The 24,893-nt window shown below is 44.8% G+C and overlaps 1 protein-coding gene across 1 annotated transcript; it reads right to left on the bottom strand.

Annotated features, from left to right (window-relative positions):
* Nucleotides 1-941: 941 nt before the first annotated feature.
* Nucleotides 942-13,509, bottom strand: TRIM45 (tripartite motif containing 45). The gene is made up of 7 exons (XM_036765908.1): nt 13,383-13,509; nt 12,407-12,926; nt 9,451-10,184; nt 6,732-6,861; nt 5,520-5,634; nt 3,622-3,748; nt 942-2,083 (listed from the first exon to the last, which is right to left on the bottom strand). The coding sequence occupies exons 2-7, from the start codon at nt 12,898-12,900 to the stop codon at nt 1,932-1,934; spliced, it is 1,752 nt and encodes a 583-aa protein (XP_036621803.1). The 5' UTR covers nt 12,901-12,926; nt 13,383-13,509; the 3' UTR covers nt 942-1,931.
* Between the last annotated feature and the right edge of the window lie 11,384 nt (nt 13,510-24,893).

Raw genomic sequence — 24,893 nt, 5'->3', positions numbered from 1 at the left:
TAGTAGTGGTATTTCTGGGTCAAAAGGTATACAGTTTTATAGCCCTTTGGGCATAGTTCCATATTGTTCTCCAGAATGATGGACCAGTTCACAGCTCCTCAAACAGTGCACCACTGTCCGTTTTCCCACATCTCCTCCAACATTTGTCATTTTCCTTTTCTGATATCTCAGCCAAGGTGATGTGGTGTCTCAGAGTTGTTTTCAACATTCTTTCTAAAGAGATTTTCCCCTCTTTTTAGTAGAGAATTGTTTAAACAAAGGCATTGTGCAAACAAACAAGAGCTATTAGCTCCCCCACGTTATAAAATGGCAGCTTTTGGAGATATGTTTTTAAGAGGCTCCTTGAAAAGAGGTTATATGAGAAGAGGATCATTCTGAACTGTAAGAAAGGAAGGTAACTTTAAATGTCAACTCTTTCCTTTGGCCCCTGCCCTGTCCAACTACTGGAGTTTATTGACAGCTGCTTTGCAGCATCTGGCAAGTCATGCTTCTTTGTTCTAGTTGGTGCTGCTTGTCATAGTGGCTCCAAGCTGACCCCATACTGCCCAAAGATACTCGTCTAGTTGTGTTGGGTGCCACTAAGTACAGCTTCTCTTTCTCATCATCTGATAAAAGTTAACATTGCCAGAAAGTCAATACAAGGTAAGCTTAGAGCTACTGTTCTTTATTGTACAGGACTGCTACTTTAGAGAAAAACCATGAAGAATTTTAGTAGGATTTTAGGAGATCTTATCACAAAAATGCAAAACTGAGGATTATCGTGCTTATTTTTCAAACTAAAAACTTATCACATACACAATGAATAGAAAAGGGGTCTTGGAAAACAATTCTATAAGAGGAGTGTTCAAGAAAAAGGCTGGATTTTATGTAGGTAACATTTTGTTAAATGAGGTACACATAAGAAGTCTAGTTTGTATGTGTTCCAAAAGGCATCCAAGATCAAAGTGTACAAAACAGGTTTAATGCTAAATTATAACCAGTCTTCTTTCAGCCTCACAGTAGGAAACTGTACCACAAGGACATAAAATGATTAACCATATATTCAAGTTATTACTCCTGTTAACCAAAATAAGATCTTACAGGTTTAATGTAAAGTATGTATATCTTATAACTCTGGTAGCCTGAGATACCCAGCTATGTAAAGGAAAACTCTATTTAGATTAGAAAATATCCTTTTTTTCCATGATTATTATTTAGTAGCAAAACCTCTGTAGTTTATGATAATGCTGTTGATTTACAATCAGCAGGAAACAAACCTTGACTTTTAGCCAGTAGGGGCACCTAGATGGTGCAATGGACAGAGTGCCAAGCCTGAAATCAGGAAGACTCCTCTTTGTGAGTTCAAATCTGACCTCAGATACTCCCTAGCTGCGTGACCCTGAGCAAGTCACTTAACCATGTTTGCCTCAGTTTCCTCATCTGTCAAATGAGCTGGAAAAGGAATGGCAAACCACTCCGGCACATTTACCAAGAAAATCCCAAATGAGGTCACAAAGAGTCAGACGTGACTGAAACGACTCTAGTAGCCTGAAAGCAGTAGCTATCGAAAGGAAAGCTCTAGATTACAAAATATCCCTTTTTCATGATTATCATCTAGCAGCACAGCCCCTTTGTAGATGAAGGCAATGCTGTTGATCCACCAGCGGCAAGAAACATACCTTGGCTTTTAGCCAGTAGTGGTAAAGACATACCAAGCCATGAGTCTGTGGCTTTTTGTGAGATACTTTGTGACAGTGATACAAAGACCACCTAGTCTGAAGGTTCATTTGGGTGTCATCACCTCAGGAACACACACGTGCACTGACCTAGATGGTAAGATAAGGCACGTTTATTTTAGTGGTTTCTTAAGAATTAATCAGCAGCTCTGCCACAGGGCTTGGGGACTTACTGGTAAGTGACATTCATGCAAACTCAGCCTTTTCATCATCAGCTCAGAGTGCCACTGTCCTGACCAGACTCCTCTGGGAACTCCCCACTTCCACCTTCCATGAGCAGTCTGACTTCTCCTCTGTGCCTCCACAGCATGACCAATGTCGGCGGCCTGGGTGACCTTTGTGTCCGTGTCCACAACCTTGGTACCCACCTGCCCAGCACAAACAAGAGCAAGAATTAGACTGGACTCTAAAGATTCCGATGGGAACAAGGCTTACTAAGGGCAGGCCCTTTGTCCGTATTTTCTGTCTACTTCTGCATTCATGGTTTTCCCTGATAGAACGTGAGCTCCCTTGAGGGCAGGAACTGTTTCGTTTTCTCTTTCCAGCCTTAGCCTTGTGCCTTGCACGCAGTGCTGCTCAATGAAAGCTTCCTGTTAACTGAGCGGCAGATGCCTAGGTCTAGTGGAAAGGAGACCAAGCATCGGCTTTCAGAAAGAAAGCCCAGGAAAGCAACTCTTAACAGAGCCAGCTTTGGCCATAGTATGGCATTAAATTCATTCACTACAGCCAAGATACTGTTGTTGGGGCAGCTAGGTGGCGCAGTGAGTAGAGCACCAGCCCTGGAGTCAGGAGGACCTGAGTTCAAATCCAGCCCCAGACACTTGACACACTAGCTGTGTGACCTTGGGCAAGTCACTTAACCCCAATTGCCCTGCCTCCCCCCCTCCAAAAAAAAAAAAATGAAGGCTTAACAACATTCTCCCTATCTATTGGCTATCTGTGGCTGAAGAGGCACTTAGAGGTTATAACGCAGAGCTTGGCAACACGTGATTTTCACAATATCTGTCAACCAACAACCGCATTAGCCAGAACTGTTATCTTAAGTTGGTAGATAAGTGAAAGGTAATATGGTTTGTTTTGGGGGATGGCAGACAGGGTTAAGTGACTTTTGCAGGGTCACACAGCTGGTAAGTGTCAGGCTGGGTTTGAACTCAGGTCCTCCTGGCTCCAGGCCCAGCCCTGTACTCACTGTGCCACCTGGCTGCCCCAAATTAGTTGTTATGAATTGTTATTTTAATCATGAATTATTTCATCAGCCCATAGCCAAGAGTGTAAAGCAGCTAGGAGTGGCACTGGAGATAGCTGGGACCTGGGGCCTTTCTAAGACAACTCCCTCACTTTACAGAAGAATAATCTGAGGCCCAGGAAGTAACTTGTCCGAGATCACATGAACAAGAATTGGAGGCAAGACCAGAATCCAGGTTCTTTGATTGCAAAACCAGCATTTTTTCCCCTTGTACCAAGCTGAGTGAAGCCTGGTTGAAAGGGAATGACAGACAAGGAAAAGTGGAGAGAAATAAGTGGGTACAGGAGGGGAGTGGACACTCTGCGATCTGCTTTCTGGTCTCCCACTGGGCCAAAGGAATCTCTAAACCTTCGCCTCGCAGGGCTCCCTTCCACGTGCAGAACCAGAAGTGGCCTAACTGGATTGTTCTTCCCCTCTGACTTGGCTCAACCCCCAGGGTCCACACCAGGCAGGATTAGCTGCCTCACAGCATAACTAGAAAGTTCTCAAACCTGCAGCCTAGTTCTCAGCTTAAAAGAACCCTTCAGACCGATGTGCACAAAGACTTCCTGGGTTTCCCTCCAGACCACCACTAAGTCAGTCGGCACATCCAGTGACTGCAGGACGAGGTAGGAGGAGCGTAGGTCCTGCCACACGTGGTCAGACGCTGGGGTCCCTCACCTGCCATGGTTCCTCCACAGGCACAGCGAGCGTTCTTCTGGCCCCCACTGGAACAGAATGAGCAGCAATGAAAGATCCCCTGGTGCTGGCGGAACTTTCTTCTCACAGTCATTGTGTATGGCGAGCCCTACAAAACCACAAACAAATCAGAGGACAGGCCCTAGGAAGGAAGGATTTAGGTAGCATGTAATAGTTCCAGTATTGTGGAGGAAACACAAGGATGATTACTGTCCTCAGGAAGCTTGCCATTTAGTCAGGGAGGTAAAATCTGTTCCATCAAACAGCATAAGCCTCTATATGTAAGTGTGTTCATGCTAAGCAGGGTACAAGACCTCAGTTTGCTTTTCACAACCGACCCTCGGAGCACTTTAAAGTAATATAAGGCTCTGTTCCAGGCAACTGAACTCCAGAGACACCCTGTGAGTCTCAGCTATCTCCAAGGCCTCGCCTAGCCACTTTGCACTCCTGGCTATGTGCTGATTAAATAATGTGATTAAAATAATTCATAATAACTAATTTGGGGCAGCCAGGTGGCACAGTGGACAGAGGGCTGGGCCTGGAGTCAGGAAGAGCTGAGTTTGAATCCAGCCTCAGACACTAGCTGTGTGACCTGGGGCAAGTCATTTTCCCTTGTTTGCCTCAGTTTTCTCATCTGGAAAGTGAACTGGAAAAGGAAATGGCAAACAGCTCTAGGATCTTTGTCAGGAAAATCCCAAATGGGGTCGAGAAGAGTCAGACATGACTGAACAACAAAAATAACTAATTTATTTTTAATGCTACCAGATCTTTTGGGCTTTTCCGTGTGGTCATTCTCATCACACCCTCCTGACTCTAAGGTCTCTTTCCAGCTCTAAATCTGTGATCCTAGTGTATTCTGTTGAGTGGAAACATGTATACCTTCATGTGTACTAGCAGTTTTCCAACACAACCAAGTTAAGTGGGTCTGTTTGTATGAGTACCTGTCATATCTCGTGAATTCCTAGGATGCCTAATGCCCCAATACTAAATACATTCTGGTGCCCTGGGAGCTCCTGGAATCATGTCTGACCACTCTGCCTCACTTCCTCCATCCCCTTATGGCCTATCCAATTCCCACCTTCAGCCATTCAGCAGTATTCTGGGGGAGGGGAGCAAACAGGGATGTGTTTGAGGATAGGCTTTCCATCTGGGAAATGATTACCAGTGACAGTTTAATTTCTGCATGAGCTAACTCCAATCTCTGAAGTGAATCCTATATCAAACACTACATCCTTTCTACCCAAAATTGCTAAATGCCCAGGAGGAATCAGCTGTGTAGACTGCTTACTACCACTTTCTAAGGCTCAGATCTAAAATTTCATGTTCTTAGATGTCATGGAAAGAAAAACAGGACAATTTCCATCTCAACATCTCCATTTCCCATCTCCAAAATGTCTGTCTGTCATACACCACCTCTGGTCCCAAACCAATCATAAGAAGCCACACAAATACAAGGTGGGCAAAGTAGAGTGGACACAACACTCCCTGAACTCTTCCAGTAAGGTCAAAAAGCCTCAAGTTTGGGGAATGAGGACAGAGATGGGTTTTCTAATATGCTTATTTGTCAGTAGATTGTCTTCCACCATTATGGACATTTTGATGTACGGTATCCTGATTGAGAAAGAATGAACTAAATGAAGAAGAGAGAGGGTGAATACAAGGACCTCGTGATCAGCCACATCACCCTGTGCTCCAAAGAACATCTTCTATTCACCACCGGGGTAATCCTGTTACAGATCCTACTTGAAGCACCTCAAAGGTGGCCACCAAAGTAATGATGAGGTCTGCCTAGGATGGGAAAAGGACCATCCTCAGCAGTAGGAGGCTACGATGGTGCAGGTGATCAGGGCAGCATGACCGTCAATGAACGTGCCACTCACCTGGATGTGCTGCCCTCTGACACAGACGCACACGGTGTAGGGGCCAGGCTCCTCGGGGATAAAGGAAATGGTGTAAGTCCCATTGTTGTTATCCTGGACCATCGTCTTAAGAACACTGAACAGGGACAAGAGTTCACGAAAGACTCATTCACACATGCCTGAGCATCAGTTACAGGAACCGATTACACTTTGGGGTCCCCAGAGGCCAAGGGAATCAGTATGCAGGCTTTCCCTTTTGTCAGGGAGCTTTCCAAGGTAGCTCACTGGAGAGTTACCTTCCTCCAGTTAATTCCACATCTGAACAAGTACCATGAACCAGAGCTGACAGACTGTAGAGTTCCAAGAGAACTCAGCATCTGTCTACACCACACAGCATGATATGGTGGAAGAACAGGTTCTTGAATCAGATCCTGGATCTGGGTTCAAATCTCACCTCTAACTCCCAGTAACTCAATGACCTTACACACATTATCTCTCCCTGGTCCTTGATTTCCTCATTTATGAAAGAGAGGGGGCTGGACTGGCCAGACCTGTGAGGCCATCCACTTCTAAAGTTATCAACTCCCTAATTTTACAGAGGAGTGACTGAGCCTAGGTCACATCGCGTCAGAGGCAGGAGCTGAACCCAGGTCCACTGAGTCCACAGCAAGTACTCTCCAGTATACCATACTGCCTCATTCCTCAAAGAAACACAGAGGGATGAGGTGTTAATTATTGCTGAGATCCCTTTCATCTCCAAAACTGCTTCTATGACTCTAATCCCAGTTAATTTTATCTTATTCTTCCTATTAGAATTTTCTTCCTCTTTGTTCCACGAACAGTGTACTCTTAATATTATCATGTGGCAAAGCAGATACTAGGTTCTGAGGAAGTCACTGCTCATCAGTCCAACACAAATTAAAGCCTAGAGACATGGATCTCAGAGAAAACCCCATGACAGCAATCCGTACATGGTCACAAGACCATGTAATACCCGGTCTGATGTCACCAATGAAGAGTGTCCTGCTTTCACCCCCACCCAGATAACATTCTCCTGAGAAGGAAAGGCATAGCCAATGGGAATCATTGCTTTTAAACAATTTCCAAAGCACCCCAGGGGGCAGCTCTGCCTGTATGACGGTGGTCACTGAACCTACATCCCTAAATACTTGGAGTCTGGATTTTTCAGTTCTAGGTGTGTGTTACCCGTGAAACTTAGCATTGGATACCAACCAGTCCTTCTTATTTTTATGGCTGACGCTCACACGGATGTGCTCTCCTCCTCTGCCCATGGGCTCTCCCAGGGTATCTCTGCAGAGCAGGGTAAAGGTGACTTTCTGCTTCTCCCAAGCTTTGTGGATGTCTAAGGAAGCAAGCATTAAGTCAATCATTACTGCAAAAGAACAAATTTAAAGGACTGAAAGTACTCATATTAGACAACAGTGTATTCCACAGCCTTTAGAGAAAAATAATAATTTACCGTTGTCTCCTGCCTTCTCAGCCTGCTCCATGGCCATGCTTTCTACCTTGTCACTGAGTGACTGCCCCGGGTTGTAGTGCCCCTAACTGCAAGTCACTTTCATGCCACAGCCATTTTTAGGCTATGTGCCTGTACAGTAATTAAGGTGGGCTTTTAACACATATTTAATCAAGTGCCCTTGAAGAATTTGGCCTTTGTTTCTTTGATTCAATTAGGAGTCTTTGATGACCTCCTTGCCTCAAGGGAAAGCCTAGTTTACATGGGTTTGAGTCATATATTTGTGACATCAGAAGCTTTTAGGCCACATGGGTTTAAGGTGTATGTTTGTGATGCTTCTAGGTCACTTGGGTGAGTCGCATGTTTATGATTCACCTTTAACTCTGAACAAGACACATAAAACCAGAGGTTGGCATCCTCCCTTGGGGCTCTCAGCCACTGGAAGAGTGGGATGGGACTCTGGGCAGCCACTCTAAGAGCCTCCTGGCTTGGGAACCCAGATGTTGATGTTTTCCTGGTAACTACGAATTGTGATTTGGTCTATTTCTAATGTATGTTGGTAATTTGTTTGTATTTGCTCTGAAGTTCGGGTTGCTGGCTTTTCCTCCTGAACTAAGTGAATAATATTTGTATGCTGGATTAAAAGGAAGATTGTTAACCCCTTACAGTTACTTTCCTTAGTAAAGCAGATCAAAAGAACTTGTGCTGGCAGCTCCTGTATGCTGGTCTTGTTGGGTCTTACACCTCAACAGGTGCTGCTAGCTGAATTGTTGCAACACTGCCCTATAACATACCTCAAGCCCACTCCCAAGACTGAACCAGAGATTCAGGCAAGAGAATCTCCAGGCATTCTCTAGAAAGACTGGTCACATGGCAGCCCCATAGGAGCCCTGAACCTGAGCCATACCCAGAGTAGAAAACAAACCCTCAGGGCAATTGTGAGCTTCAGCCAGCTCCATCTCCAATCCAAACTCATGTGGCTTCAGGACCACCCTGAAGCCTAAGGGTGGTCTCAAGACCCGCCGCTGCCAACTGCACAATGAACCAAACCACTCAGCACTTCAGTTTGGTCCCTGCTATCCTTTTATGGGATCATCTAAAGGTCACTTAGTACAGCACCTTAATAGAGGAAGAAACTGAGACCCAGAAAAGTTAAAGGACCAGCACACCCCAAGTTAACATGCTTCCTTTCAGGAAGGGCTAAAGTGTAAGAGGAACAGAAGAATTAAGGAAAGGCTCCTCTCTGCCCCACTGATATTTTCCTTTTCTTCAAGTGTTGCCCCTAAGGTTCCTGTTTCTAAAATATTCAGTCTTTGCCTTCTGACTCCTAGGCCATGGGAAAAACAAAGTGGCTACAGAATCAAAATTCCTACTACGTAGAAAGGAAGGGGGAAGACACAGCATCTAAATAATGCCTAAGTCCCAGAAAGGAGGGGTGGATCCCTGAACAGGAAGGAAGGAATCCTAGAAGCTATGGTCCTCAGAAGGAGCTGGGCACCCTGTGTAACAGAAACTCCAAAGAATCTCCAGCAGGCTGGTTCCTTACTTAATACTCCACAAGAGCACAGTTCTCTGGTCCCAGCCCCCTTCCTCCTGGGATTCTGGGTCACTGGAGAAAATCCTGGAGGAATCTGGCCTGAATCAGCTTTCCCCTGGGGATTCCCCATGGATCCCCCTAAATGCTACTGCTGGCCTGCTAACCTATGTCTTGTAGATATGGACTGGCTGTGGCTACCCCACAGGCTGCTGGGCAGCCCCAAATGTTTCCAGTGGCGTTGCTGATCTCTTCCTATGGAAGAGATTTTACTAAAAAAAAAAAAAAGGATGACTGAGTTGTAAAATAGAAGTTTTTAAACACACGTTGGACTGGATTTTATTCCCAATTCTGCCCCTGACTAGTTGGGATCTTGGACAAAGCAAGTCACCACTGCTGGGCTTCACCTTCCACATCTGTAAAACAACAAGGCTCCTTCTAGCTCTAACATTTATAAGTCTACGAACCCAACCTAAGGAAAGAACACAAGAGAAAAGGAGTCTGTTGTTCCAAATGAAGTTTCTAGAATTCCCCCATGTCCTTCCTTGTCTCCCCTGGGAGCCTGCTGTAATGTAACTTGTGGGCACTACAGGGCACAGCGTGACTGCTAAGGCCCTGCTGTCATCTCTTGCTCTCATACCTGTCCACTTCAGAGAAAGAAGGCGCCGTCTCTGAGCTGCTAGGCAACTGCTACTTTCCTCAAGTGAAAAAATTTAAACCTCGTGACCTTTAAAAGAAGTCTATAAAGTGTCTCCCTCTGACTCCCACGGTAACTAGATAAGAAGGACGCAGGTGTCCAATGTCTCAAATGGGGTCTCCTCTGCCTCAGTAAACTCACCAGAAGGGAAATGCTCCCAAAGTGAGTACTGGGCCATGAATTGCAGTATAGGAAGAGTTCATCCCCAAAACCAACCAGAGATGAACAACAAGTGCTTCCCTACCTTCCCCTTGGAGAATGCACTTGGCTGGATCAACCCCTTTGGTGAGAATGACCCCAAAAACTTCATAGCCACCATACTGGCCAGCCTTCTCCTGTGGGGAGAAGCAGATGCCATCGTCCACCCCAGGGCCAATGCTGTAGTCTACTATCTTGAGTTTCTTCAGCCGGTTCATCACGACTCCTTTGGTGATGAGGATCTCCAGGTCAGAGCCATTACTCAGCAAGTGTTCCGTGAACTCGACCCCGGTCCGCAGGTCTGCCAGCAGCTGCTCCACCTGGAGCTTCTGGAGGTGCAGAGTGTTCTCCTTCTGGATCCGGAGGTCTTCCAACTGCTTCAGCAATTGATCCCGGTGTTCTCTGATAGCGGTGATGTAGCCATCACAAAACTCCCGGACGTCAGCAGACAGGGCATCCATGCGGCTCCGGAGGGCACTGCCTACACCCTCAATCTGGGCCAGGGCTCTCTCCAAGGTGCCCACTTGGGGCCGGGTGCTGTGAAGAAGCTCCCGCATGGAGTTCCCGTGCTTGTGGATGACGTTGCTGATCAAGTCATAGGCATGCTCCCGATGGTCACTTAGCACACAGTCCCGACACACTGGCTGGTCACACTGCTCACAGTACAGGTTCAGCTCCTCGGCAGGGTGGACAGAACACATAATTGGCCTCCCGATCTGGCTGTATCCCTTCAGGTCCTGCATGGGCACGACAGAGTGGGAAGCAGTTTTTTTTTGCCGCCTAGGTTAAACAGACAGATACATGATTAGATGGAGATTATTACTCAGCAAAATGAAGGGTGGCTATGAAATATAGGGGGGCTATAGGTTCTAAGCCCACTTCTGCCAATTCTTTGGGTCAAATTACTTAATGTGTCTGATTCTGTGAAAAAATGAAATCACTGTACTGACTTGTGATCAGACATAAATGTGTAGGAGCAGTAAGTGAAAAGAGAATGCAAGGTAGTTTACTAAATGAATAAATATACAAAGAGCCACAGAAATGGTAACCATGGAATCTCAGACATGGAAGGCACCTCAGAAGCTATCTACTCTAATCAATACCTGATTAGGAACCCCTTCTACAATATAGCTGACAAGTAGTCATCAAGCCTTTCTTTGAAAATCTTCCTTAAAGGGAACCCATTACCTTCCAAGGTGGCCTGTTCCATTCTTGGATAACCAACCGATTAGGAAATGTTTCCTTCCAATATGCTTAAGTATGTCTCTTTGCCACTACTATTGATCAGAAGCCATTTAAATTCTATTGACAACCAGCAGAGGCTCTATAGCATAGCCTACAGATGAGTTCTAAATTAAGTCCATGGTTTTCTCAGAATGCTAAAATCTAGGCAAATTTCAGCTGACCCCCAAATCTCTAAGCAATCTAACAAAACAGCCACCTCAAGGCACAAGGGGTAGTAAATTCCAAAAGGTCACACTGAATCATAAAGGGGATTATACTCTCGTACCTAGGTCTGAACAAGCTGAAACAAGAGCCTGCAGAATGGTTTGCCTTTTGGCAACAGGACAGGTGCTCTCCAGTGAAACTCTACAGTAGGAGATGGAAAATCTGCTACATGACTCAGCAGTGACCCTGCAAGGGAACTGAATTACTGAGTAGCTTGTGTGGAAGCAATCCAGATAAAGTTCAAGTCAAAGGCTTCGGAAGGGCATTTCCTCTGGGTAGCAGCTACTCTCCCAAATCAGCCGGTGCAAGTTTTCCCTGTTGCACAGTCACTTCTGATGTCCAGCTGCTCCTAACTCAGAGAGTTCTACCACTTGCAAACACTTATAACAGACATCAGAAGAATACCAGGAGAGTCCCCGATAGTCAATGGCACCTTTGACGCAAGCTGCCTTCTTTTGGCTTCTCCATAAGTTACTTTTAGTATCAGAGAAAGGTCCAGGTCAGTGACCAATTCTAAACAAACAAAACCATAACCATGTTTAGCATCTAGGAATCTATTTAAGGTAACAAAACAAGCATGATCCTGAGCTAGAAGGGGGCCTGTAGGAAGTCACCCAGGAGGGACCTGCTGTCAGCTGTCTGACAGAGACTTAAGGATCATTTCACAACTGCAGATTAAAAGACAAGAAGAAACTATTTCTCAGATGGCCCTACTAAGGAGAAAAAACCATGGACAAGCAACTTGGGTTGTTGTAGCCACTTAACACCGTAAGCAGTTAGGTATCAAAGTAGGTAAGAGTGCCAGGCCCTGACTTAGCGAGATGACTCTAGACAAGTCACTTACACCCCTGACCTCACCCTCATCTATAAATGAGCTGGAGAAGGAAATGGCAAACCACTCCAGTATCCTTGCCAAGAAAACCCCAAATGGGGTCATGAAGAGTTGGACATGACTGAAATGCCTCAACAACACTGGGGGGTGGGAAGGGTCCTTGGGGGCACAGAAAGTTCAGGAGTTGGTTTGCCCACCAAATACTAAGACATTCACTTGCTGCCAGCACACACTGGCCTACCTCACAGAGCAGCAGTGGACACACTAAGGTAAGTCAAACCGGGCCTTCCAATGCCTGGCACAACCTTTGACCAAGTGGCTTTCTGTTAACACAAATGCTGAAAGCCCTCTAAGTTGTATTCTGTGCATGCTGTAGTGTTAAAAGGAGTCCTGCATTCTGCTCCCAGGCCTGCTACTTATGACCTGTGTGATCTTAGGCAAGTGATTTCCCCTCTGTGGGTTTCAGTATCCTCATTCTACAACATGACATTTTGACTGGGATTTTTCTTTTTTGTCTGGCACAGTGTCTTCTATGCAGTTGGTATTTAATGATCACTGAACTGAACTGGGGCCCCTCCTGGTTCAGTAGAATCCACAAAAAAGAGGAAAGTTTACTTCAACTCCATTGGAGACAGTTTTCCTCTCCCATACTGAATTTCTGTGTCAGGGCTCTGTGCCCTCCACTTAGTCCCAGGACAAACGGGGGCGAGCCCTTCTTTACCTATGAGCCTGGCTGCAGAACTGGCAGAGATTCACCTTGCAGGTGAGACACCGACTCTCTACCTCCCTGTCGCTGCACAGATCACACACCACACCTGGAGCGTCCTCTTGCAGATTTTGTAGCAGCACCTCATTTATGGCCAAGTGGTCCATGGTTAAGGCCTTCACTCCTCCAGGAGGCAGATCAACCTCCGTATCACAGACCGGGCAGAGGATGCTAAGCTGTGGCTCCAGCTGCTGGGGCTGCTTATCCCAGACCCACAGACGATGGGAGGTTGTTTCTGGGTCTGGTGGTCCCAACAACAGGACGGAGAAGGGTTCCAACTGTTCCAGGCAGGTCGTGCAAAATGTGTGCAAGCATGGCAAGATCCTGGGGGCTTTAAAGAGCTCCATGCACATTGGGCAGCGGGTCTTGCCTAGGCCTCCAAGGGCAGGGGGGCTAGAGGCCTGCATCCCAGCCGCCTGGGGCTCCTGTTCCGCCTCTCTTTCTGACATTTCCTGGAGGTTTTTCCAGAGCGTGTCTACGATCAAGCAACAGAGGGGTTAGGACCACTCCAATAGGAGAATGCCTTCCACGTCAGAAATCTGACAGACAAAAACAGACGAGGGAAAGGAAAAGAAACTCCCAGCACCTGGAGATGACGTCTCCTGCATGCAATTTACCAATTTGTATATTGTTCACCTTCCTCCACCCCAAGCCCTTCCGCTGTGATTAAATGCTACCTACAAAGTGGCTGGCTCATTACACCCCCAGGCCCCCTCCCCAAGCAGCTGCTACACCCTGCCACTCAAGGCTCCGGCCCCCACGTGGTACTCCAGCACGCACGCGCCCTTCTCCCCAGCAGCACATGCCTCCCTGCAACTCCCTCTTCCTCCCCCCATCCCTGTCATGTGCCAGCCTCCAGCACACTCCCCGCCCCCTTCCCGCGGGCTCCTGATGTTCCCTGTACTACGTAATCAGCGTCCGACGCTTGTACCCCGAGGCTCAGTTTGCTCAGCCGCCTTCTCCTCCCTCCTCCTCCTTCAGCTACCCCAAAACGCCAAAGCCAATCCCCAGCTTCCTCCTTCTCCCAATCACCATCCTGGGAAGGCGGCCCTTGCCTCTCGCACCCCATTCAGAGTGACACTGGTTCTCACCAATCACCATTGGATCAGTCCAGTCTTCGCCAATCACGTAAAGGAGAGGGCGGCACTAAAGTGGAGGAAGTAGGTGAGTGGGCCTCCGCAGGAAGGATTTACTGAGGGGATAGGACGGGATGGGGGTGGGGGCGGCACTGGTTAGAGGTCAGGCGGGAGTCATCCTTTTACGGGAAACTATCTCTTATATCTTTGAGGTAACCAAAAAGGTCTCCAGATATCTTTAAAAGAACGAACAAACAAACCCTTGGGGGAAGACAGCAATAGAAACAGGAAATGCCGCCTCTTGACCTGCGGATTGGTTGTTGGTGACGTCGGCGGGCATTTGTGAGCCCTGGAGCCCCAGGGGATTCTGGGAGATGTAGTTTCTTCTATGCCAGAGTATTTGCCCTTCTCCCAGGAAAGTACTGCGAGGGAAATGGAAACTTGTCCCTTCTCGTGCTTTTCGAAAAGCTGGGTTTGATGCTCTTCTTTTCCCTCCCACATTCCTTCTGGTGATACGACCCCCGCCCCCTGCCCAGAGCTATAAAAGCGAAGGACTGGAGGGTGGGGTCCTCTCCCACCGCCCATGGAGGTCTTCCCTTTTTGACTCAGCAGGTGTTAGGGGCTCGTCCCCTGCGTGTCTTACCCTCACTCTCCCCATGGCCTTCCCATCCAGAACTCCCTGCCTGTCTGATAGGGAAGGGGGCCGACAACCTGGCAGTCAGTCGGGACCCTTGAGTTCTAGCCTTGCCTTGCCCCTAAATCTTGGTGTGTGACCTTGGGCGAGGCACCTAATATCCATGGAGCCCGTTTCCTCATTTTTAAAATTTGGAGGTTGGACCATGTGAACCCTTAATGTACCTTCCAGCTCCGCCTTTCTATGATTTCATAATTCCAAGCCACCATCGCTGTGCAGCCCGCGTCCTTAGTTTTGTGACTCAACAAGCATTGGAGACCCGCTGTGTGCCACATGGGCTAGGCTGTGTGTAGGGAAGCAGAAATAGCAAAGAAGTGTGAGACAAGGATACCTTTCTCCAATGAGCTCGTTATTTAGTTGGGGAGATAAGATTAGCACGTGGGATATTAATTATTGAACATCTGCGAGGCATCGATGGGGAGATAAACACACCATCGCTCAATCTACTTCAGCCCGATACTGGCAAAGCCACACTTGGAGCTCGTCACCTTTTCTCACTTTCCTGCTATACTGTTGTAGAAGATACCTTGTAAATCTGATCTTCGCCTTCACCCCGACTTCTGGTCCCTTTCCTCCTTTCCCTATTTGCATGATCCATCAGTTCCTTCTGACTTTGCTTTCTTTTCTACCCAGTTTGGACTCAAGACATTCATCCCAGGATGTCCTAAAGCCCCTTCTGATTTTTCACTGGGCTTATCATTGGGTTCCCTCTTTTGTTTACAGACTCTAAACACGGGCATTTCTGATTTGCTGGGAAAAAAATTATGAAGCCATGCTGACTGGGTCTACAACAGCGTCATGCTATCATACTTCAACCAGGTCCTCCTTGCTGCTTGACAATTCTTTTATTTCTTATTGTCTTCCACTAGAACTCAGACTCCTTGAGGGTGCTCTTGTTTTATTTTTGCCTTATTGTCCTTAGCACTTTTCACATATTATATACTTAAAGATGTTACTTGAATCTTTACTGTGTTTCCTACAGCAGCTATTTTAATCTATTTCTATTATCCATAAGTTACTAATTACCCCTACCTACCCTAAAATATAATCCTACTCCTTGCCTTTAAAAAAAAAATCTGCAAATCCATAGGTGTCCTGAGTTCCATATACATACTACATCGACTAATGAAATGATCGGCACCTTCTCTGAAGGTGGTAATTTAGTAATAATAATAATAATAAATAGTAATAAATACAGTCATAAATAATAATAAATTAGTATTTTGCCAGAGGACGCCCAGAGTTTAAGTGACTTGCCCAGGGTCACAAGCCACTGTGTATCAGATAAAAGACTTATATAGGTCTTCCTTACTCAGAAACCCACTCTCTATGCTGCCTCTCCTATCTTAATTTACTAAAAGTAATCCAGATCATCAGACACAATCTCCACTGTTTACTTCTCTACCTCAAAATATCTGTGACTATTCACCCATCCTTTACATCTCAGGAGGCCTTTCCTCCTATAGAAGGGTTGCCCTTCTACCCGTGTCCTGGATCCCATTCAGATTTTGATGTCCCTTCTGTGACCTTAGTCTAGGGCTGTCCGACCTTAGGTTTTTATTGAAACAATGGACAACATATTTTGATTTGACATTTTAGCGAGAGCTCTGCAGTGGCTCAGCTTGTTCACTAAAGCATTTATGTAAATTTCTATGCTTGTAGGTGGGCCACATTTTGGACAGCCCTAATTTTCTCTCCATGATCTGTTCCTCTCTATCCATTCTACCTACAAATATGCTCAGGCCTCCCCATTCCTTAAAGCTGTTTTCGACTCTGTTATGCCTTCCAGGTACATTCTTTCTTTCTGAACCTTTCAAAAATGGCAGTGAAAAGAGCCTTGGTCTTCAAGTCTGCCTTGGGGATGACCCTTCAGATCTTTGACATCTCATCTGTAACGTAAGGAAGTTCAATTAGAATCTAGTTATTAGATGATAATCCAGTTCTCAATGATACTGTAACCTGATTTCTCAGCATTTAGTGCTTCCATTTCCTAAATACCCACTGGCTTCTTTTCTCATTACTTTACTGAAAGTATTTTCTCCAAAATCTCTAGTAATCTCCTAATTACCAAATAAAGTGACCTTTTCTCAGTCCTCATTTTTTTTATTTATCTGTGATACTCATCTCTATTAGCAATTTCCTCTCCTTGAAATTGTCTATTCCCTTAGCTTTCCAGAAACCATTATTTAGTCAAAAAGCATTTATTAAGTGTGTGTCATGTGTCGGGCTATACCAGGTGCTAGAGATATGGAGACAAAAATGAAATAGCCCCTGTGCTCAAGGAGTCCACATTTTATTGAGAGATAACATGTAAACATAAATGTAAGCAAAATATATACAAAATAAACATAGTCTCATTTTGGAGGGCAGGCACCAGTGGCTGGAGGAATCTCTACATGCTCCTTCTTCCTACCTTTTAGGTTGCTCCTTCTCTTTCTCCTATGCTGGTTTCTTTTGCTTCTTTGCTCTTGCTGTCCACTTCTATGCGAGTAATTCCCACATCTAAGCCTTCAGCTCGGATATCTCTTGTCCTCAAATCTGTCATCTTGTCTACCAGACGTCTTCACCTAGATCACACAGTCATGGATTTAGAAGTGGAAGGGACCCTAGAGGTCATCTAATTTAATCCTCTCATTTTATGGATAAGGAAAGAGACCAGAAAAGTGACGCTACTCTGCCCAGGCGGTCAACAAGTAGATAGGAGATCTTGTCAGACGGGGTTTTGAACTGAGGTCTTCTGTGTCCGAATGTAGTATATTTTTACCTGCACCATGCTGCTTCTTCCTGACTTCCATCGCCTCTAGAACTCAGTCTGTCTAAAAGCTAACACCATCTTTTACCTCAAACCATTTGTCCCAGGGGTACCATCATTCTTCCAGTCCCTCAGACTCCTTGGAGTCATCTTTGACTCTCATCACCTACATGTAGTTACCAAGTCCTGTTCGTTCATCCTTCCTTCCTTCCTTCCTTCCTTCCTTCCTTCCTTCCTTCCTTCCTTCCTTTCTTTCTTTCTTTCTTTCTTTCTTTCTAACTTTGTTCAGTCTCTTATCACATCATTTCTCCCTTTGCAATTACCTCCCAGCTCATCTTCCTGCTTCTAATTTTTTCTAATCAATTTATCCTATATGTGATTTTAAAAATTTCCTTTTGCACAAGTAAACATGCTATCATTCAAAAACCTTCAGTGACTTCTCATCGTTTGTAAGATAAAATGTTTACTCCTTATCTTATTTAACATTCAAAACTCACCACAATCTGATTCCTACCTACTTCCCCAACCTCATTTCCTAGTGCTCCCCAAACCTTGTGTTTCAACTAAACCCTTCTGCTCATTGCTTTCTGAAACATATTATGTACCTGTCTGTGCCCCTTTGCTCACAATGTTCTCCTAACTGGAAATTTCCTTCTTCCCTTCTCCCCCTTATCCTATCATTCCTTCAAAGTCTGTCTCTAGACCCACCTCCTCCATGAAGACTTCCCTAACCACCACATCCTCCTTGATGATAGCGGCCTCTTCTTTTCTGTACCACTTGGTACTTAGCATATGATAACTTGTCCTATCATCATCATTATTAATATTAATAATATGTTCTATTTTCCCAACTAGACTGTAAGCCCTTTGAGAGCTAGGAAGGACTAGAACTTAAACCTCTCTTTATCTCCTATGCCTAACATAGTACTCTACACATAGCATAGGTTCCACAAATCTCTGTTGTTGATGATGCAGTGATGATGCCAGTAATGATGACAGGAAACCATCAGTGAACATTTCTTGCGCCTATGTGATCTAGTGCCCAGGGCTGGCATGTGAGGTTTCAGGGAGGAGAGAGACCATGTAGGAGGTGCGAAACGGCTGTGTGAAGCTTCTGGACAATTCTTGCCCTGACAGTCTCACCTTTCTAGTGACCCCATGATTCCACTTCTCTCTTTGCGACCTAGACAGTTAGCACCAAGCGGAGAAATGGGGGAAAAAACAATATGTAGGGTAATTGAAAATGTTATATAGACAGTGGGAGAGGAAGGGAAGACTCAGGAAAGTCCAAGGCATTCTTTTCCATTGTTTGTCAGCAATTTCAGCAATGCTAAACACTGAGTTTGTAGATAGAAAGGGAACATGTGAACTATGAGGAGAAAGACCCATGTTTCATTTCTAGGAGAGTTTTTCATTCACCAGAGTACTTGGACATTGTGTTTATTAAGACCATGTTAGGTGTTGGGTGCGAGGGCAGATAGCAATATAAAAAAAAATAAAGTTCTTGCCCATGAAGGGGTTACAATCTCTTAAGAGGTGTTAGACATGCATAGATGATTATAATACAAATTGGACTATAGTTAATAAAAGGAGTACATAGCCCTAGAGATCAATGAAGGTGAGTTCACTTTAAGTGTATGGTGAAGAGTAGAAACTAGGATTAGGATGTCAGTAAGGAGAGAATGGAGGGAGAACAGTATTAGGGGATGCTGACCATCTAGCTGGAGAAAAGGTGTTAGAGGAGTGGTTTGGGGAGAAGGATGAAAACCAGGAAAGGTGTGGTGTCATTAAAGCCAGAGCTGAGAGTGTGGAGGAAGGTTTGGGAAGAGGAGAGTTAAGAAAGACCACTGGATTTATCAGTTAGGTTGCTGGTCACCTTTGAGAGGTGGGCTCGGGGACTACCCTTTCTCCACTCATTCTCATCCTCCCATTCTTGTCTGTGTTTTTTTTGTTCATGCGTTCCCCATTCCTGGAATAGATTCCCCTCTTGGCTAGGTGGTACAGCAGGTCAGAGTGCTAGACCTCAATTCTCGGACTCTAGCTTTGTTATCCTGGCCAAATCACTTGGCCTCTGTCTGCCTTAGCTTACTCATCTGTAAAATGCGTATAAATAACATAGGATTACCTTCTAGGGTTGTTTTGAGGATAAAATTAGGTATTTTACAAGTACTTTTGCAAACTTAAAGCTCTCTATAAATTCTCGCTGCTATTATTACTATTGGCATCACCATCACCATCATTATCATCATCATTATCACCATCCATCATACTGTTTTCTCAGAGGAGAGGAAACTAAGAGGCTGAATCAGGACCAGACCTCATACTGTTACATGGTTGTATATGTGAAGTCCAGGGATTGAGGAAGGTAATCCTCTGAAATTTTTGGTTGAAGGTCCAGAATTCAAACTTGTCTCACTGGTAAATCTTGTTGTGATGTAGCTCTAAAGAGCTTCCTAGCTTTGACCGCCTTCCCTTGGAGCTGAGGGGCTACCCCAAGGGCTGTTTCCCAGAAAGCCCCTCTTTATCTGCAGAGTTCCGAGCTCATTCTCCCAAGCAGTCAGAAATGCGCTTCTTTCTAAAGCTCTTGGCACAGAGCCTGGCACATAGTAGGCACTACTATACACGTTCTCTTCCCTTCCCTTCCCTTCCTCCTGTGGACAAAAAGAAACAATTCGGGGCTTTGGAGTAAAAAGTCACAGAGCTTGCTTCTGCCCCTAATTAAACATTGTGATTTTAGGCTTAATCTCTCTCTCTGCTTCAGTCTTCTCATGAATAAGATAGAGATAATAAAGCATTCCTTACTTACCACACAAGTATTGGGAAGATGTGAAAGTGTTTTTCCAACTGTTTCTTTTTCCTCCTGTCTCCCTGCTAAGGAACTCTTCAGGTTTTCTCTTTTCTCTGTCTATCTTGCAAGCTCATTTATTTTTATGCTTTTAATGACCTTTCAGATGGTGGCTCCCAATCTAATATCTACAGCCTTTTTTTCCTCACCTAACTCCAGTCCCGATTCTTCAAATTCTGCTAGGCACTTTAACTGCAAAATGCCCATATGACTACAAATTCTACATGTGAAAACCAAATTCATTGTCTTTCCTCCTGAGCCAACTTCCCCTTCTAGCTTGTCTCTTTTCACCATCAATTTCCCAATTATCTAGGTTCAGAACTTGGGCATCATCTTTGACTCCTTCTTATTTCTCTAAGTCCTATTATTTCCCCCTTTAAAATGTCCCTCAGAGTGTCCCTTTCTCCCCAGTTTGTAATGCCACTTCCAGCTTCCCCCACCCCTTCCAGTCCAGGCTCTCATCAGATCATGCTTGGATTATTAGAAAGGAGACTCACGGTTGGCAGCCTTCTCCTCTATCCAGCATCTTGCATTACTAGGTAAATAATGAAATCTCCAACAAAAAGCACAAGGTGCAAAAACCAAAATAATGTGGCACCAAATAGACTGAGAAAAGGACACATGTTTACAATGCAAGAGCTGATAAAAGAAGGAAAAGTGTGTCACCTTATTCCACCCATCTGGGAACATTCACAATGGGAGACTGCAGTTTTTTGCTGCTGTGCGCAAGTCCATAAATGACTGTGAAAACACCACAAGTACACATTATGGTGTTATGGATACATTTTATCAAGGAGGCAAATTCATGAATCCATGAATAATGAGGAGCCCCTCTCCACCCATACACGTATATGTACCTTTGTGTGTATATATACATATGCCCTCATTTGATAGGACCATCCTCTTCTTCTTGGCTGGGCTTCTTGAAAAATTCATCTCTACTAGACGTTTCCACTTCCTGCCCACTTCCTCACCTCTAAACCCTTGGCTTCAGATCTCATCATTCAATGAAAACTTTCCTCCCAAAGTTACCAATGATGTCTTAATATTGAAAGCAATTCTCTTTTTCTCAATCCTCATCCTTGTCCTTTCCTCAGAATCTGACACTGCTCATCTCCTCCTGGATACGCTTTCATTTAGGCTTTCTTGACATTTCTCTGTCTTGGTTTTCCGCCTCTCTTTTTTATTTTTGAGGGGAGAAGGCAGGGCAATTGGGGTTAAGTGACTTGCCCAAGGTCACACAGCTAGTAAGTGTGTCAAGTGTCTGAGGCTGGATTTGAACTCTGGTCCTCCTGACTCCAGGGCTGGTGCTGTACTCACTGAGTCCTCCTCTTTTCCTAACCGCTCTTTCTTTGTTGGATCTTCATCCATGTCACACTAACCATAGGTGTCCTCCAAGAATTTTTCCTGGGCCCTTTTCTTTTTTTCCCCAGTAACTGTCTCACTTGGTAATCTCATTAGTTCCATGGATTGAAATATCATCTCTGTGCAACGGATTCCTAGATCTACATATCTAGCCCTGATTATTTCCTGAGCTCTAGTCTTGTATCACCAACTGCCTTTTGAGTATCTCAGACTAAATATTTTGTAGGCATCTCAACACATCCCAAAGAGAATTCATTATCTTTCCCCACAAGCCTTCCTCTCTTCTGAACTTCCTTATTATTGACAGTGTACCCCTGTTCTCCTGGTCCCCAGGTTCCCAGCCTTGGTGTCATCCTTGACCCCTCACTGTCATTCACTCACCTGTTATCCATTGCCAAATCTGGCCTTTTCTATCTTCACAACATCTCATGTTTATGTCTCTTTCTCCACTCATACAGTGGCCCTACTAGTTCAGGCCTTCACCCACCTCTCACCTGGACTATTGCACTCATCTCCTGATTGTTTTTTTTTTTTTTCTGTGTCAAGTCTCTCCCCACTCTAAGCCATCCTCGAATCATCTGCCAAAGTGATTTTTCTAAAGCGTAGACCAGACCATGTCATCCCCCACTCATTCAATTAACTCCAGCATTGAATATCAAGTCCTTTGTTTGACAGTCCTCTTCACAATTTGGCTTCTTCCTCCTTTTCCTCTCCACGTACTGCCATTCATTTCTACTGGCTTATTTGCTAATCCTCAGATACTTCACCTTCCATCTTTGTGATTTTGCACCATTTTTCCAGCATGCCTGGAATGCTCTGTTTCTTCACCTCTGTATCTTAGTTTCCCTTTCTTCCTTCAGAATGAAGCTCAGATCTCACTTTCTCCAGGAGACCTAGTCTTATCTGCCCAGTTTCTAATGCCTTTCTGAGATTGCCTTCCATTTCCTTTGTATGGATTGTAGAGGGTGGAGCCATGAGCCCTAAACCCTCCATGTACAGAGAGCGCTCAGCTCACACATCTTAGCTGCTCTCCTCAGAGACTTCAGACTTTTCCTTCATGCACTTAGATAACCAACCACCTGCCCCTTAATCCTTTTGTGTATTGACTTACACCCATTAGATTATAAGCTCCTCGAGGGATTGTTTCTTTTTTTGTATTTGTATCTGCATTGTTTAACACAGTGCATGGCACATAGTAGGTGCTTAATAAATGTTTGTTTACTGACTGACTATTGTGCAAGTACCCATGTATTTGCATGTTGTTTCCACCATTAGAATGTAAACTCCTTGAAGGCAAAGACTATTTTTGACTTTCTTTTCACCCCTGGAACTTAGCACAGTGACTGGCATTTATAATAAAAGCTTAATACTTTTGACTCTTGACTTCACACCAAATCATTTGTTAGAAGTAGAGTACTAGAATACCTTCAGTTGGGAAAGGTTTACACCATTTTCTACATTCCTTGTCTTTCTCTACATCATACTAGACTTTAAGAATCTCTAACAGTCAATTCTATGTCCAGGAGAGGTCAGGCTTGTTCTCTTGTAATGCTTTGCAGTCGTAGCCAATAGCCACAAGTACCAAGCTAGCATTGTTTATGATATGGTATCAGGTTAACCTATTTTCTTCCATGGCTGTGATTTTTATGAAACACAGAATGAGACTCACCATTATGCCTCCTAACTAGTCTTCCAACCACCAGTCTCGCCACTTTCCAATCTATTTTGTCCATTTCTCTTAGGTTAATCTCTAATAATCTCCAAGAAAGCATAGCTCTGATCATGTTACTTTCCTGTTAAAAAAACCTTACGTGGTTCACCGTTGCCCAGTGAATAGTCTTTCTCCTGCATTCAAGGCCTTCTACAATCTGGCTCCAACACACATTTTTGGGCTATATCTTGCCTCTAGCCAAACCAGATTACTCACCATTACTTGAGTATATTTAACACTTTTCCTCATCCTGGAACTGCCCATGCCATTCTTGGTCCTGCAGTGCCCTCCCTTTCTGTCTCTGCCTACCACTTCTCTGGGTTTACATGATCTTGGTTCAACCTCGGGAATTCACTAATTACCATCTTTTTGGCTTATGCTCCCTCCCAGGTTTTCCACTGAGAACATTATCATTCAGCTACTCTTCAAGTCTATTTAGAAAAAGAAAAGGGGCACTCATTTCTCATGCATGTACTTGCTCCACCTGACAATATATCAAATACAGAAGAAGCTTTAATTAATCCAACAAAACATGCCAAGGACCTGACACCTGAACACTTTAACAGCCAAGACAATTCTCCTCTCTGGGTGATGAACCTTCTCCTCCCCCAAAGAACTATATGTTCTCCTGCTTTATAGTAGTATCCCAGGGTTGAGACTCCATCACTGCCAATAACAACAAGGAAGAGAGTCAACTGTTGCTCACCTGGACCAGTACAATCCACCCAAATCCCAGCACCTGTGAAGGTCAGGGTCTAGGTTTGCCCCTCCACAGCCTGACTCTAGTTCCTACTTAGTGCAAGAATTCCTCCACTTGGTTCAGGAACTTTTCCTCTGGCTGTGGGTATAGGAAGCTTGATCTCATAACTCTTCATCGTCCAAGGCCTGTGCTTCTGCTCTGCCACCATCCCTCCACTGATAGAAGCCCGTGTTTTTTCAGCTCACTGTTTGGTCTAGGAATTCCCTGCTGTTTACTTCTGCCTCTCTGCTTCTATCCTTGGGCCCACCTTGGCCCCCTGATACTGCATTGTGTGGATTTACCTTCAGGTAACTTGAACTGTGTCTGTGTGTCTGACCAGCTTTTCTCTACCTCTGTAGGCTCTGGTTCTCTCCTGGGTATTGCCAGCTCTCCAGGCCTAAAAAAAGGCCAAGTCCAAGGTATAGCTCAGGTGGATTACTATCTGTGACTCAATCGGTAATCTTTAATATGGTATTAACAGTACCCAAGGCCATAACTTAATAAGCTAATACCTTATCAAGGTAACTCCATTAATGCCAGAACAAAGGCTTCAAAGAATTAGCCTGGGTAACAAGGAGAATTAACCTAATCAAGAGCTTTAACATCTCATTAAGGAGAGGGGAGGGATTTGGGACTGTTTCCCCATCCTCTGTATTTGGCACAATTCACAATTTTGTTCATGTCTTTTCAGCTCAGCTAGCTAAGATTCTCCAAAGTGCTTTATTTAACTTTAAATCACCCTCATCATCTAACCTTGCATATAATAGACACTTTATAATATTTGTTTCACTGCTGAGTGAACGTATTGGTGTAAATTCTGCCCCAAACGTCTTTGAAACCCTTGGAGGCCCCTTTTCTGCCAGAGACCTGTTTCATAATTAACAAAAAGAAAAAGGGAGTGATGATCTTCCCTTGAAGAGGATGTCATGCCTATCACTTAGCTTGTAGTTAAGATATTCTTGTTATTCTAAAGCTGGAATGAGAAGGTTCTGAAAAACCAAGGAAGTGAGTATTCATTCTCTTCCTATGACTCATATGTTACCTTCATGCATGACCTAGAAAAGGAAAAGCTATGGTCTGGATTCAACAGGAAGAAAAAGGGAATGAGGATGGTGAAGAGTGAAATTCCCTGCCTGTAGAACCCCAGGTCTCAGAGAAGATGGCGCTCTCACTGGGCTGCAAGCATAGCCCCAGGACCCAGAATTGAGACGAGGTATCTGCAACCCATCAAACTACCCCCGCCTCTCAATTTTCCTTCTT

The sequence above is a fragment of the Trichosurus vulpecula genome, chromosome 7 (genome assembly GCF_011100635.1).
Source record: "Trichosurus vulpecula isolate mTriVul1 chromosome 7, mTriVul1.pri, whole genome shotgun sequence".
In the NCBI taxonomy this organism is placed as follows: domain Eukaryota; kingdom Metazoa; phylum Chordata; class Mammalia; order Diprotodontia; family Phalangeridae; genus Trichosurus; species Trichosurus vulpecula.
This window is presented reverse-complemented; position numbering and strand designations above follow the sequence as displayed.

Bases quoted from the DNA above. Each gene is read 5' to 3' on its own strand.
- TRIM45 (XM_036765908.1), bottom strand. From the start codon at position 12,900: ATGTCAGAAAGAGAGGCGGAACAGGAGCCCCAGGCGGCTGGGATGCAG. The intron at 10,185-12,406 runs GTAAAGAAGGGC...TGTTTAACCTAG, and splicing joins TTCTGCAGCCAGGCTCATAG to GCGGCAAAAAAAAACTGCTT. The intron at 2,084-3,621 runs GTGAGGGACCCC...TGTGCTGGGCAG, and splicing joins CTGTGGAGGAACCATGGCAG to GTGGGTACCAAGGTTGTGGA.